At 45.6% G+C, this 16,224-nt stretch overlaps 1 protein-coding gene and 1 pseudogene across 3 annotated transcripts in view; both read left to right on the top strand.

Annotated features, from left to right (window-relative positions):
* Positions 1 to 6,541: 6,541 nt before the first annotated feature.
* On the top strand, positions 6,542 to 7,016 carry LOC116092264 (annotated as a pseudogene).
* Positions 7,017 to 8,438: 1,422 nt separating this feature from the next.
* Tcp11l1 (t-complex 11 like 1) overlaps positions 8,439 to 16,224 on the top strand; it is a 41,735-nt gene continuing 33,949 nt past the window's right edge. The window contains exons 1-2 of one of the 3 annotated variants that reach the window (XR_004118734.1): positions 8,439 to 9,065; positions 14,363 to 14,549. Coding sequence is in view for 2 of the 3 variants with exons in the window: in XM_031371218.1 (XP_031227078.1) it covers positions 14,387 to 14,549 (163 nt within the window). In the remaining variant the exon portion in view is untranslated. Of the gene's footprint in view, positions 9,066 to 14,362; positions 14,550 to 16,224 lie in introns of those variants that run through there. The other 2 variants (XM_031371218.1, XM_031371219.1) reach the window with 2 other exon arrangements.

Raw genomic sequence — 16,224 nt, 5'->3', positions numbered from 1 at the left:
GGATTTGGAGGATACAGCAGTAATGTATTTATATAAGAAAATACTGGGGGCTGGAGAGATGGCTCAGAGGTTAAGAGCACTGACTGTTCTTCCAGAGGTCCTGAGTTCAATTCCCAGCAACCACATGGTAGCTCACAACCATCTGTAATGGGATCTGATGCCCTCTTCTGGTGTGTCTGAAGACAGCAACAGGGTACCCACATACATGAAGTAAACGAAGAAGAAGAAGAGGAGGAAGAGGACGAAGAGGGGAGGGGGAAGAGCTTCCTCAGATGGAGGCTCTATTTTAAAAAAAAAGAAAAAGAAAATAGTGGGGCTGGAGACATGGGTTAGCAGTTAAAAGAACTTGTTGCTCTTGTAGAAGACCTAGGTTTAGGTCCCAGCACCTACATAGTGGCTCACAACCAGTCTCAGAGGGATCCAATACTGGCATCTCTGACCTCTGTGGGTAATGTATACACACAGGACATCTATATACCCATTTACATACATTAAATACACCTAGTAATAAAAATACTTAACAGGAAGCCTAATTACATACTAGGGATATGAGTTTGTTTTTATTTTGTTGAGACAGAGTTTGTGTAGACCAAACTGGCCTAGAACTACTGTCTCTGTGTGTCAAGTGCTGGAAATAAGGGGATGTATCACCACACTCAGCATGTTTTGTGTTAAAGTATTAATGTATTTTTTTATTAAAGAGGTAAAGCAGAAACTAACACTTGTTATATAGTGGCCTTTCCAGTCATCACAAATTAATTTTAGAGAGTGTTATGAAATATATACAGTGGGCAAGTAGGGGTGCCTGGCGGGCCCATTCCAAGACACCCCCTTAGAAATCACACCATGTGACAGACCCGGTATAAGGGAGGCTTATTTGGGGAAAGGGAGGAGTGAGGACCTGAGAAGGAGTAGAGGCAGACAGAAGCAGAGCCATGAGGGCAGAGACAGGACAGAGGAGGACAGGAAGAGAAAGAGGGTGGCCTGAGAATAGAAAGGGAGGGAGAGAGTCCTCTAGGGTAACAAGCAGCTCTTTTTTAAGTGTCACCTGCACCAGGCTGCAGATAATCATGCAAGTTCCTGGGAGGAGTCTAGCAGATCACCTGTAAGTCAATGGAAAGGTTTAAAAAAAAAAAAAGGCTGTACCCATGCTTTTGAAAAATTAAACATTTTAACCTTATTTGGGGGGCTTTCAAGTATTTAAGAATGAGACTGGAATAATGACCTTGCACATATGCACATCAACAGCATTAACCATAATCTCTTACAGGGCTATATTGTTTAGTCTGTATCCTTGTCTGTTCTTCTCATTCCAACACATTTCAGACAGCACTTCCATTCAGCACATCTGTCCAAAGTGCATTAAAACCTAACCACTAGCAGGGCCTGGGGATGCACACCTTTAATCCCAGAACTCAGGAGGCAGAGGCAGGCAAATGTCTGATTTCAAGGCCAGTTTGGTTTACATCAAGAGTTCCAGGACAGCTAGGGCTACAAACAGGACCTGTCTCAAAAAAAACAAAAAACAAACAAACAAAAAAAAAACAACAACAATAAAAAAATCATTGTTACAAAGTTCTTTAATTCCTTAATATTAACTAATAGGCAATTTGTGCTCCAACTTCCTCATGGTTATTCAAATAAGGATCCAAACAATGTTCAACCAACTTGGAAAATACATTAATCCTTCCTCATCTTTCTTTGTGTCCAGTATTTCTTATGAATTGCTAAACAGAGTGAAAGTTTTAAGCTATCTTAACCAACTTAATGATTATTTAAGAATGACTACTCGGACTAGTCATATCTAGTAAGTGGATATGCACTATAAAATGCCACCACAATATAATTTAAGTCATTTTTTCATCTTACCATTTTATGAAGCTGAATTTTATGTTTTATTTTAGCCTTCTTAAATTTTCAATTTGTTTTTAAAGTACTTGTCTTGAGTGTGCTTTGATGCAGATGTGGCAGAGGACTGCTTTGTAGGAGTTGGTTCTCTCCTGCCTGTTTCTGAGGCAGAGTCTCTTGTTTCTGCTTTGCTGTTGTGCATACTCTAGGTCAGATGGCTTTCTAGTTTCTAGGCAATTCTGTCCCCTTCCCATCTCAGCATAGGATTGCTGGGATTGCAGGTGTATATTGGACTTGGACTCCCAAAGTACCTGAGAATGACCTTGAACTCCTGATTCTTCTGTATCTACCTCCCAAGAGCTGTGATTATTGGTGTGTGCCATCATGCAGTTTAAGCAACACTGGAAATAAAATCTAGGGCTTTGTGGATGCAAGGCAAGCATTCTATTAATTGAGCTACTTCCCTAGTTAGTTTAGTTTCTTACTAAGAGGTAGGGAAAACTTGGGATTGACATCATGACTCAGTGGGTTAAGACACCTGCCACCAAGCTTGTTGAACTGAGTTCAATTCCCAGGATCCATATGGTAGAAGGAGAAAACCACCTTCTATAAGTTTTCCTCTGACCACATATGTGCTATGGCACAAGTGACCACACATATACCCACACACACACATACACAAAACCAGTGTAATAGAAAACATTAAGTGGTAGGAAAACTTAACGTCCTGATCTGCTAGCAGACTATGAATGATCTCTTATTTTCTGACAAAACTAACATCAGGAGCCAAGCGGTGGGGGGTGGTGCACGCCTTTAATCCTGGCATTTGGGAGGGAGAGGCAGGCAGATCTCTGAGTTCAAGGCCAGCCTGGTCTACAGAATGAGTTCCAGGAGAGCCAGGGCTACACAGAGAAACCCTGTCTCAAAAAACAAAAAACCAACCCCCCCACACACACACCCCCCACACACAAAAAAGACCAGACCTTTAAAAACAAAAAGTGGTGAAAGAGAAGAGATCATGACTTAAGTGTGAGCGGAAGTTTTCAGATCGAGGCTACTGAAACTGGTGAGATCCACATAGTTGGCAGAGTGGCTGCATGCTATCCGGTTTACAATCTTTGTTTTGCACATAATTAAAGCATGAGTCTTTGGCTACCAGAACTAACACCTTCAGGAAAAGACAGGAACATTCAGTTTCTAACTGCTAGCACTACTCAAGCTTTTTTTTTTTTCTTTTTTGTGGTTTTGTTTTTTTTAAGCCAGGGATTCTCTGTGTAACCCTGGGTGGCCTGGAACTCACTCTAGACCAGACTGACCTCAAACTTGGAGATCCAACTGCCTCTGCCTCCTGAGTACTGAAATTAAAAGATGTGCACCACCATGCCATGCTTGTTTATTCTTTTTTTTATTTACTTCTTTTATTTTGTATGTCTGTGCACTGTGTGTGTGTGTGTGTGTGTGTGTGTGTGTTACCTATTGAAGTCAGAGGAGGGGCTCAGATCCCCTGGAACTGGAGTTATAAGCAGTTGTGAGCTGTCATGTGGAAGCTGGGCAGCAAGCCTAGGTCCTCTTTAGAAGAGCAGCCAGTACTCATAACTGCTGAGCCATGGCTCCAGCACTTGCTCATGCCTCTCAACGAACATCCTAACAGAATGATTATACCATGGAAAACATTCTAATAAAGTCATAGTTTAAAGCCAGATGTGATGACCTGTGTCTAATTCCAGTACTTCAGAGGCTGAAATGGGAAGATGGTGAGTTGCACATTAGCCTGAGTTGCACAGTAAGATCTTGTCTGAGGTTGGAGCAGGAGGCTTACCTCAGACTTAATAAGATTTTTCAAAACTATATTACATCTGTGTGTGCACTGAAGTATGCATGTGAAAGTCAGTACAGGAGGCCGGAGAGATGGCTCAGCGGTTAAGGGCACTGACTGTTCTTCCAACAGACCTGAGTTCAAATCCCAGCAACCACATAGTGGCTCACTACCATCCGTAATGAGATCTGATGCCCTCTCCTGGAGTGTCTTAAGAGAGCTATGGTGTACTTGCATATAATAAATAAACCTGCCGGGCAGTGGTGGTGCACGCCTTTAATCCCAGCACTTGGGAGGCAGAGGCAGGCAGATTTCTGAGTACGAGCCCAGCCTGGTCTACAGAGTGAGTTCCAGGATAGCCAGGGCTACACAGAGAAACCCTGTCTCGAAAAACCAATAAATAAATAAATAAATAAATAAGTAAATAAATAAATAAATCATAAAAAAAAAAAGAAAGTACAATTTGGAGTAGGTCTTCATGCTTTTCTTTTGCCTTGTAGAGCCTGGGGATCAAGCTCAGACCGCCAGGCTTTGAGGAATCTCTTACCCATTGAGCCAGTTGATTAGCCCAAGAATAGGATATTTTATGGTAAAGCTGTCATCCTTTCTTTCTTTCTTTCTCTCTTTCTTTCTTTCTTTCTTTCTTTCTTTCTTTCTTTCTTTCTCTTTCTCTCTTTGTTTCTCCCTGTGTTTCTTTCTTTGTTTCTCTCTTCCTTTCTCTTTCTTCCTTTGTTTCTTTCTTTCTTTCTTTTCTTCCGAGACAGGGATTCTCTGTGTAACCCTGGCTGTCTTGGAACTCACTCTGTAGACCAGGCTGCCTTAAACTCAGAAATCTGCCTGTCTCTGCCTTCCAAGGGCTGGGATTAAAGGCAAGCGCTACCACTGCCTGGCCAAGCTGTCATTTTCTGAAGACATTATAAACTTCAAGCCATAGGACCAGTGCTACTCTGAAAATCGTGAGGAACTATGCTGGGTCACTGTCCTTGCTGTCAGCTCCATGCTCTCATCCATTCATCCCTGAAACCAGCTAAGGGGCCTACCTCACCTGCGTGCTGAGTGGTTAGGTGCCTGTAAACTTGACCTTTGCTGAGCAGAGTAGACTTGAGACTGAGCACCTCATCCAAAGGCAGCCTCCTGCAGACTAAGGAGACAGGCTCTGTGCAACAGTCAGCTTAGCTGGCCAAATTTTAACTGGCATTAATGCCTACTTCTGGTTGTCAACTTGAGTATATCTGGAATGAACTACAGTCCAGAATTAGAAGGCTCCCATGTGACCCAGATCTTGAGGCTGGAAAGCACAAGTTTCTGACCTGGATCTTGACATGGAGATTTTGAGACATAGTGGCTATGAAAAGTTTAATACCTGACAAGGTATTAAATGCCTTTAATCCCAGGAGACTAAGGCAAGTAGAACTCTGAGTTCAAGGTCAGACTGGGACAAAACAAGGTCCAGATCCAGGCGTGGTGGTCCACACCTTCAATCTGGGCCACACCTTCTGCTGGAGATCTACATTAAGGACATTGGAGGAAGGAAGATTCACTCTTCGCCGCCTGCACTTACTTGCCAGCACATCTGTGGGAATCAACTTCTGCAGAAGATCAGCTGAAACAACTACCCTCATGGGACTGAGCAACTACTAGATTCTTGGACTTCCATTCACAGCTGCCCACTGTTGGGGAGTTGGACTACAGACTGTAAGTCATTATAACAAATTCCCTTACTATATACAGACTATCCATAGTTTCTGTGACTCTAGAGAACCCTAATACTAAATCTAAAGCACAAGGGAGCAACGCTAAGAAATCAGAAACAAGGAACAGTTAGAGAAATCTTGGGTGTCCCAGTGGGGTGACAACAATCCACCTCCAGGCCAGCTGCTACCTTTCTCTTTCCATACTGCAGCCTGGCACTGAGCTCCCTTTATCTCAAGGTTAGTTTGAGTTTCCAATCCTTACAGTCAAAGGTTGAACTGGCACATGTGTGAACATTTATATTTAAAGGGAACTTTTTAAGTAACAAAGGATTACAGATGAATCATCCTAGCTGGGCCCAGGCTTCAAGTGCCTTTGACTTGCCTTTTGATCGCAGCACTCAGGAGGTAGAGGCAGTCAAGATCTCTGAGTTTGAGGACAGCCAAGGCTACATAAAGAAACCCTGCCTCAGCCGGGCAGTGGTGGCGCACCCCTTTAATCCCAGCATTTGGGAAGCAGAGGCAGGCAGATTTCTGAGTTCAAAGCCAGCCTGGTCTACAGAGTGAGTTCCAGGACAGCCAGGGCTACATAGAGAAACCCTGTCTCAAAAAAAAAAAAAAAAAAGCCAAAAATAAATAAAGAAATCCTGCCTCTAAAACAAACAAAACAAAAAACAGATGAATTGTCCCAAATAAAATGGAATGGTCTTGGTGGTGTTGTCTCTAGACTCTCCAAGGAAGACTGAGTTTGTTTGTTTGGTTTTTGGTTTTTGGTTTTTTGAGACAGGGTTTCTCTGTGTAGCACTGGCTGTCCTGGAACTTACTCGGTAGACCAGGCTGGCCTCGAACTTGGAGATCCAACTGCCTCTGCCTCCTGAGTACTGAAATTAAAAGATGTGCACCACCATGTCCTGCTTGTTTATTCTTTTTTTACTTTTATTTTGTATGTCTGTGCGCTGTATGTGTGTGTGTCTACAAAAACATACAAAAGAAAACCAAAAAAGAAACAATGTGCTTTCTAATAAATGGTTTGAAGGAGCCATACAGTACTGTACCCAGGCTTAAATTTTTAGTAATAATTACATGTGCTTTTATGGTGTTTGAAACCCTCAATCCCCTCCATTTGTTCTAGTTATTTAAATAAATCTACATGTTATAGGTTACTCCTCTAATTGCGGAGAGAAAGATGGCAGACGAGGAGAAGCTGCCGCCCGGCTGGAAGAAGCATATGAGTCGCAGCTCAGGCCGGGTCTACTACTTCAATCATATCACCAACGCCAGCCAGTGGGAGCGGCCCAGCAGCAAGAATGGCCAGGGCGAGCCTGCCAGCGTGCGCTGCTCACACCTGCTGGTGAAGCACAGCCAATCCCGAAGGCCCTCTTCCTGGCGGCAGGAAAAGATCACCAGGAGCAAGGACGAGGCCCTGGAGCTCATCAATGGCTACATCCAGAAGATTAAGTCAGGGGAGGAAGACTTTGAATCTCTGGCCTCAAAGTTCAGTGACTGCAACTCTGCCAAAGCCAGGGGAGACCTGGGCGCCTTCAGCAGAGGTCAGATGCAGAAACCGTTTGAAGATGCGTCGTTTGCTCTACAGACGGGGGAGATGAGTGGACCAGTGTTCACGGATTCAGGCATCCATATCATCCTACGCACAGAATGAGGGCAGGCACCTGGCCAGCCTGCTAGGGCTGCCAGACAGCCCATGGAGGCCCTTCCTGCTACTGTCACACAGTATTTATTGTTCCTAAAATGACTGGGAGGGGGGCTCTGAGATGGGGACTCTGAGCATCCTGCTCCTTGTTTGCCCCCATCTGGAGCTGTCCTAGCCAGGCTCTTTCTGGAGGAATTGACTTCAGAAGGGCAATGTGGGTGGGGAGGCCCCCAGGCTCAGGGGATCAGAGGCGACCTAATCCCGCAGGTCTCAGGCAGGCAGGAGGGGCTTTTTTCTTGTTATATGTTCCGTTCCTCTGTTCAGTTGCAAAAAGCAGATGCTCCATACCTGGCAAAACAGCCTCAGGGTGCGATGCAGTGCCCTCTTCACCCCCAATTAAATCTGGAACCACTAAGAAAATAAAAAATTTAAGAAATGTGTATTTTATGCCGTTATAAAGCATTAAAAAAAAGTTAAGTTGCCGGGCGGTGGTGGTGCACGTCTTTAATCCCAGCACTTGGGAGGCAGAGGCAGGTGGATCTCTTGAGTTCGAGGCCAGCCTGGTTTACAGAGTGAGTTCCAGGACAGCCGAGGCGACACAGAGAAACCCTGTCTCGAAAAAAAAAAAAAGTTATGTAGTGACATTTTTGAGAAATTTGGAATTTTAGTTTCCTTTAAAACACAATATTTAATTTAATGCAATATTTAAAATATGCTTTCATTTAAATACCAGGTGTAGGAATGAGGGAGTGCTTAGGACTGTCTGTAACAGCTGACAATGATTTGCCTCATGCTCCAGCAGAGGCATGGTTTTGCCAACTGCAGATAGTTTCTATGATTTTATGAGTTGGGAATTCTGGGAACTTTTTAGAGGATATATAAGTGTGCTCAAATAGGAAACAAGAAATTCAAGGATTCCTCTCCTCTCTCTCTGTTCTCTGTCCCTCCTCTCTATGCTTGTTTCTACCCTGTGTAGTGTAAGAGGGTGAAGGGGCGGGGAAGAGCCTACAAAGTAGCGAAGACTCCTATCTTTTAAGATAGAGACAGATAACGAAAGTATTTCTGTTAGTGTAGTTAGCTATTTTCGTGCCTCAGGCTTGGAGTGGGGTGATTTTTTTGTTCTTGGTTTTGGGGTTTGGGTTTGTTTGTTTTGGTGCAACAATGACCATGCCGGCCCAATTTTATGGACCTAGGGAGATCTTGACATATTTATGGGAAATGATCTTCCTCTCTGGAATGCAACATCTCCAAGAGCTGCGCTAGGTAACCGCTGCTCTCGCCTTTCATATCAACCTGAACCCTCGGTTACCCAAACACAAGGGACCATGCAAGCCAGGGCTCAGAATCCGAAAGGAGCCTGTGAGACTTAGCTATGTGCGAGTGTGTGTGTGGGGGGGGAGGGGTTGGGGGAGATGGGTGGGCATGGGAGGCATGGGTGTGTGTGCAAGCAAAATGAAGGCAAGGGAGTGAGGCTGGCCTGGTTAATGGAACACTCAATTTTCAAAGTCCTGGCAGGGAAGGTAGCTTCTAAGGCGCCTTCCGATTTACCTCACTTTTATCTGCGCGCCTTCGCCTCCCTCTTCCCCCTACGCCTCCGGCGGCGCGCCTCCGCCTTTTCCCGGCCCCAACATGGCGCCTCCCTGTGCGGCGTGAGCGACTTTGGAGCCGTGGACCACCGCGCTCCCTCGGCCGCCCCGGGGCCCGCGTCAGCCTTTCCACACAAAAACCGGGTGAACCTCAGCTCCGACCGCCAGATTCCCGAGCCCCTTCGTGACGGCGGGAGAGCAGCCCGCTTGTCCGTACAGCAGCATGGCGCCGCCCCACGCTGGGCAGGCGCATCCCGCCTCCTCCCGCTCGGCACTGAGCGCTGCCCACCGCCGCGGGCGGAGAGGACGGCCGGAGCTCGGCGCCAGGCGAGCCAGCGAGCGAGCGAGGCGGCCCGGCGGGGGTCGAGACCCAGGCGCTCAGAGGGCCGCACGTCCCTCCCGCCCTTCCGCGTCGCGGGCTCCGCCGGACTCGCAGCGGGAGTGACCCTAGGAGGTCGCCGACGCCGCGGCAGGTGAGCGGGGCGGAGGCCGGGGAGTCCGGGGTCACGGGGCGGGAGCGACCCCATTTCTGGGCCTCTCCCAGCGGGTCGGGTCCCTGGGATGCGGGGTGGAGCGGGGAGGAGACCAGGGATGGGTGAGGCGCATCCTTCAGGCCGCACTCCCGGGCGCGCCCCTGCTGCTCCCTCGCCGACCGAAACAGCTATTTACAACGAAATCTGAACGCAGTTCCCGGCGCCGCGGGGCCGAAAGCTTTCTTTCACCGAGAGACCCTTTCTGGAGGATTCTTTTGTGTTCAACTTGGGCCCGCGTGCAGCTCCGACAGATGCAGGTCCCCGTGCCAGGATCCTCCTCCCCCTCGGTTTCCTGATTAGGTACCGTAGGGTTTTATGATTGTTGAGTGAATGAATGAGAGCAATTAAATAGCCCCCGGATACATCCTCCTACTCTTTAATTATAGCTGCCAGTGTGGAATGGTTGTTGTGTGCCAGGCTGTGGCCTCAGTGTACCCCTATGCCTGAAATGAGGAGGCACTTAACTCTAGAAAACCGAATTCACAGTAAAGACACAGAATCAGACCACAGTAGTGACGGGGAGCAGGACATTTTAAGAAAAATGGATCACTTTTACTGAAGTTATTGTCACTTTACTGAAGTTATTGTCACTTTTAAACTATAGGTCCAGGGCCACCCTAAATACCTTGAACAACTCCTAACAGTGACATCACACAGATGACACAGGGATTTATGTCTATCAACAAATGGGTGTGTCTGTTCGCCGGGCATGGGGTAGTGTGGTTATACTAATAGAGCATTTATGGAGAATATGATTGGTCTTGGCTCTTGATGCTCAAAATCTAGACAACGCTTTTCATTTTAGTTTTTAAAGTATAAATTAGCACTTTGCCCACCAGACCCCCAATTCCTCTTTCCGTCTTTGCTAACTGCCACTTTTTCATTTCAGGTGCCTTGGCTTCTTCCAGAGGAATGAAAATACCCCCCCCCCCTTTCATCCCTACCCCTACTTTATAACTTGGTGAAATTCTACTCCTTTCAAAGACAGGTCACATGTCGTCTTTTCTGGGAAAGTTTTCTCAGCTTCCTCCTATTGAGAATAGCAGCGTCATGCTACTTTGGGCTTCCCTGTGGCTGCTTGCAAGCCTGTATGTCTGTCTCTGATTAGATTGTTTTCAGCTTTCTTTCCCTATTGAAGTAATCGTATTTTGACTGAAATTAAAGGCAGTAATGGATGCCAGCTGTCTCACAATCAGCCCTGCAGGACATTGGAGAAAAGTGTAAACATAAGGTTGAAGGAAGTGCCCTGGGAGGAGACAACCTGAACAGAATCTTTCGGGGACAGTCTATTGTGCTTAAAGGGGTCTTGCCTTTCCTCCTTTCTGTATCCAGTGAGTGACTTCCAGCTCCCTGGCCTGTGAAGAGGATAAAAGTAGATGTGTTTTGTTTCTTATAGAATCTGTAGGTAATGTTGAACATTGGATCTTTTGCACTTCTAAACTCTAGTAGAATTTAGGATAATGAAGAAATGAGTTTTGGAAGGAAAAGGTGGGCTGGGTGCAGTGGCACATGGCTTTCTGGGATGAAAGCCCCAGGAGGCTAGAGCCCACAACTCTCTGAGTTCAGGGCTGTATAGTGAGTCCTAGGCTAGCTCAAAAGTACATAGAGGGGACCCTGTCTCCCGTAAACAGGGGATGGGGTAGGGGCCTGGATTAGGAAGGTAAAATGCAGCTGGACATGGGTACTCCTTTAATCCCAGCCCTTGAGAGGCAGAGGCAGGTGGATGTAGCCAGGGTTATAAGATCTTGTTTCAAAAAAAAAAAAAGACAAACGCTACTTAAGCGTGTAAGGGGGTGTTACTTTATCCCACAGTCCAGCAGGAGCGTGAGGTGGCTGGTCATGTTACACCCATGGTCAAGAAACAACAACAAATGTTGGTGCACAATTCTTTTCTAAGGGATTTTGGTTAGACCAGAACCCAGCTCAGGAAATGGTGCTGCCCAAGTGTGGGGAGGGTTTTCTTCCCACCTCAGTGAACATAAGAAAGTCACTCACCAGCATACCCATGACCTGAGCCAGCCTGATGGAAGCCATCCTCCCAGAGAATTCCTTCCAAGGTGAAGCTACATAATCACCAAGTTGACAGTTGAGACTGACCATCACAACAAGCCTGCAAATTTCAAAATTCTGTTTTTTAATTGAGGTCTCTTGCAATTTTAGATAATTATACCAAGTGATTCTTCTCTCTCCAATGTGCAGAAGTGGGCCAAATCTCTTTAAAAGATGTTTTTTTTTTTTAAAGATTTATTTTTATATGAGTACACTGTAGCTGTCTTCAGACACAGCAGAAGAGAGCATCAGATCCCATTACAGATGGTTGTGAGCCACCATGTGGTTTCTGGGAATTGAACTCAGGACCTCTGGAAGAGCAGTCAGTGCTCTTAACCACTGAGCCATCTCTCCAGCCAGCCCCAGTACATTTCTTTAGATTCTTTGACTACCTTCCAAGTGTGTAGTGTGCTGAATTAGTGTTTATGACAATAGTTTGTGATCCTCAAAGTGTTATCAGTGTTGTAAATGTTGAAGCATCATCTTTCTTAACTGGAAATATAAGAAAGAGAAGGGTGGGGAGGGCTTAAAAACTTTAAAAGATTCCTTCTATGGGGCTGAAGAGATGGTTCAGCGGCCGAGAACACTGGCTGCTCTTGCAGAGCTGCAGAGCAACCATGTTCTGTTCCCAATACCCTCCCAACCACCTGCTAAGCCCAGTCCTAGGGTATTTGATGCCCTCTTCTGGTCTTTGAGGGCACTGTGCATAGTCTACATGTGTGCAGGTATGTCCTCTCATACTCATAAAGTAAATATTGGGCTGCAAGACTGGTTCAGCAATGAAGAGAACTGACTGCTATAGTGTGTAGTTTCTACTACCCTGCTTCAGGTGGACCTCACTAAAAGCCACCATCCTGGTTCCCTTGGATCCATGGATGAAAGACGGACACACACAAGCTTATTTTTAATACACTTTTTAGTTCAACGGTTGGGCACTTCTAAGCCTTCTGCAGCTAACATGCCCTTACCTTCACTCCCGGCTCAACCGCTCTAAATCTGCCCTTAATTTAGTTGCCTGGTTACATTCTTCTTGCTCAGCACCCTAAATCTGCCCTCAGCTTAGTTGCTTTTCTGATCTCCCACCTACTACCCCAGATAGAGTCAGGGAACTGGCCGATGGCCTTTTTCTACCAAGATCTCACAAGGCTGGTAGCTTTCTCTCTTATCTTGCCTCTCCTAGCCTGCCTGGGGGAACCTGGAAGCCCCTCCTCTTCCGCCCAGTCATTGGCTGCTAGCGTCTTTGTTGGTGAATCGACCAATTGAGGAGCAGAACCTTCAGCGTTCACATGCAGATTCCAGATCAAAGCATCAGAACTAACCCTACATCTCACTTTGTCCAGTTTAAAAAAAAATTCTTCTCTCAGACATACATTGAACAGAAGTTGAAAGGTTTGATTCGCAGCACCCACATGTTGTCTTACTGTCATCTGTAAATGTAGTTTTAGAGGATCTGGTGCCCTCTTGACCAATTCTGACCTCATGTGGCACCAGGCACACACGAGTAGTGCCATCTCTGCTCTACCAGCCCAACCCACTTTTTTTTTGTTTTGTTTTTCGAGACAGGGTTTCTCTGTGTAGCCCTGGCTGTCCTGGAACTCACTCTGTAGACCAGGCTGGCCTCGAACTCAGAAATCCACCTGCCTCTGCCTCCCAAGTGCTGGGATTAAAGGCATGTGCCACCACCGCCCCGCCCAACCCACTTTCTTAGCCTTATACCCTATCCTGTTCCCAGAAATCCAAGAGGCAACCGACACTGAAGGTCATAGGGTCAAGCAGTTCTAACCGCTAAGACTTCTTAAAAGGCCAGTTGGCTAGCAAGTGGGGATCCTTTAAAAGGCCAGGCACACAAGATAAATCACAATACAATAAAATAAATCTTTAGAAAAATGCCTTTGTTAACTGGTCCAGCCTGGAGGATAGTCTTCAAGTTCTTCTTCTTTTTTTTTTAGTCTTCAAGTTCTTATCAGCAACTAATAAAATAACCTGTTTACATCGTTGTGAGTGCAGATTCTTACTCTACTGGTATTCTTTTCGGGTTGATTCGAATCTACTAAGAAATGTTTGCCTCAGCCTGGAGAGTTGGCTCAGCAGTTAAGAGCACAAACTGCTCTCCAGAGGTCCTGAGTTCAAATCCCAGCAACCCACATGTTGGCTTACAACCATCTGTAATAGGATCTGATGCCCTTTTCTGATGTGTCCGAAGATTGCTACAGTGTACTCATATAAATAAGTCTTTTAAAAAAGAAGTCTCACACAGTTCTCTTAAGCACTATATAGGGTCTAGACAGTACTGTTTCTCATCCCCAGTTATTTTTGGTTGTTCTGGAGCTCACTGTGTAGACCAGACTCACCTCAACCTCCAGAGATTTACCTGCCTCTCCATTATTTAATTTTTTAAATCTAGGGGAAGGGTTGATTGTATGTATGCTCACCTGTGCATGGGCATGGAAACCAGAGATCAGCTTTGAGCATCTTACAGGCATGATGCGGTGCCTGGATTTTCAGCAGGTACTAGGATCTGAACCCAAGTTTTTGTAGAAAGGACTTTGTCTACTGAGCCATCTCCCCAACCCCCATTCTCCGTTATTTTGATCCACATAATCAGCCTAGGAATCCATCCATCTCAGCACAGCATCGGAAGGTGGTTAGGAGCATGGTTTCCAAAATGCTGATTTTGTTGTTTGTTTTTAATTAGTGACCCCAGCCTTGAAGCTGTCCCTTCCCCACACGGGTCAAGTGCTGGGGTTACACGAGCCAGCTTTCCAGTAAAGACAGGTGTGGTGGAACACATCTGTAGGCCTACCATTTATGAATTGGAGGCAGGCGGATTGTAAATTCAAGGCCCGCCTAGAGAGCTCAAGGACAGCAGGGGCTATGTAGTGGAATACTGTCCTTAAAGAGTTAAGATTGAATCGCCACTCCCTTTGCTTAAAGCAGGAGTAAGTGTTTAAGCTTTCCTGTTTAAGCACCCCACCCCCAACTTGTGACATGTACTCAGGAGTGGGATACATTATTCCAGCTATGCCTGTGACTTACAGGTGTCATTGGCTAAATGTTTTTAGTCACCGAGGAAGAGTATAAATGAATAAAACCTTAGCAAGCCTGTTGAGAAAACAACTAAAACTGCAGGTAAATATTTGCTTAGTGACACTGGATGAACAAGTTGGCTCACTGTCTTTCTTTCCTAGGAAAGTAAACAGACGTAACTGAGGATGTCTGAGAACCTTGACAAGTCCCATGTAGATGAAGCAGGAGAGTTGAAGCCGGCTGCCTCCGAGCAAGGCCTGGAAGGTGCTCTGGAGTGCTCTGATGAAACTGTACAGAAGAAAGTGAAGTCGGACTCCGTTAGTCCCCAAAGAGCGGGAAGACCTCATTGTAAGCAAATTTGACTTTGATTAAAAGCATTACCATCGTTGCTTTCAAATGGCTTCCTTGTGCCTGTGGCTCTGAACTAAGTTCTCATAGTAGGACAAATTACCAATGCTTAGAATTGACATAGTAGCAGTTTCCCAACTGGCAGCCCAGCTGCTGGTGGGCTTACAATTGTTGGAGAAGTTAAAACTTTAGAACAGTAAAGCTCTCCAGTCTCAGAGGCATTCCACTTCAGAGGCATTCTGAAGTAGTCTGAGAAACTGGAGAAAGGGAAACTAGCTTTAACAATGAGAAGTCTGAGACTCCTGTGAGCCAGGCTATCCTTATGCAGGTTAAAAGAAAAATGAATGCCTTTACTACACCTTAAATTCATTTCCCCAGGGCTTGGTTCCCACAGGCAGAGGGGATTCAGTTTGCTGAGTGAGAGTGGAAATCTTTTGAGGTCCCAGCAGGGAGTTGGCCTCCAGGTGAAAGATGGCAAGCTCTCCCATAAATTGCCTGGCTTATGTATTTTATTTAAGAACAATTAAACTTTTTGAAATGAATCCAAACATGCAGGTCTCTAGAAGGGAGTGTCATAGTCTAAGAATGTAGGTGCTGATGTTACAAACTGCAAGTGAACCGTTGTTCTGTAGATTGGGAAGAAGGACAAATGTATTGAGGTTTTGAGGTGTGTTTTTAAAATAGTCAAAGCCATTCCTAAATAATTTGTCACCATAGTGTTCTTATACCACATATATACAAATGGGCCTATTTTCTTAGTTATGGTCTCCTAGGCTGATAAGGTAGCACAAATTGTTCCCAGGGAAGCTCACTGTAAGAATGTTACCTGGGGTGCATCTATGACTTACTGTCCTTGAAAGGAAAAATTGAAGCTTTGGACCTGTGCTGACTAGGAAGAAAAGTTATGGGCCTAAGAATCCATCACAAGCTGACCCACATAGACCTGGGAATGAGCAAGCAGTCTGTTAGACATCCTGAGAACTAGCAGGTCAAGAAGACATAAACTACATGTCTGGGCAGATATGGTTTAAGGTCAGATGCTCTGTTGACTCAGATTAACACCAACTTTAGAAATTTTCCACTCTGTTCTACACGTAATAGTTAATATTTGAACTAGCCAATCATGTATGGCCACACTGATCCCTTTGTTCCTCCAGACCTTTTCCCTATATAAACCCCTAACTTTCGAGCCTCGTGGTCGGCTGGCTCCACTATCTCCTTTGAGAGAGAGGTGTGGTGCCGAACCGGAGCGCCCCAAAATTAAAAACTACTTCTTGTAATTACATCAAGACGGTCTCTTGTGATTCCTTGGGTGCACGTCCTCCCGAGATTTGAGTGGGGGTCTCCCCTCAGGGGTCTTTCATCCTCAGTGTGTGTAGTTAGGGAGACAGTTTCCTATCATGTTAAATGAGGCACTTTGCCCCCTAGAGTACTTGTGAATATGAAAGGAATTCATGTAAAGCATTGAGAATAGTGTTTGGAAGCTGTAAATGTTCAGTAAACGTCAGTGGCTATCACTACTACTAGTATTATGTCGTGTGCTACGTTGTATAATGGTGGGACTTGCCAGAGGCCTGCTTTGGCTAGGGAGTGAGCTGAGGAGGAAGAAGTCAGACAAGGCTGAAGACTGATGAGCCCTGGCCTGGCGATCTTACTATTTGTGCTTTATTGAGCA

The sequence above is a fragment of the Mastomys coucha genome, unplaced genomic scaffold (genome assembly GCF_008632895.1).
Source record: "Mastomys coucha isolate ucsf_1 unplaced genomic scaffold, UCSF_Mcou_1 pScaffold15, whole genome shotgun sequence".
NCBI lineage: Eukaryota > Metazoa > Chordata > Mammalia > Rodentia > Muridae > Mastomys > Mastomys coucha.
The sequence above is the reverse complement of the archived record's forward strand: the minus strand, read 5'-3'. Positions and strand labels throughout refer to the sequence as shown.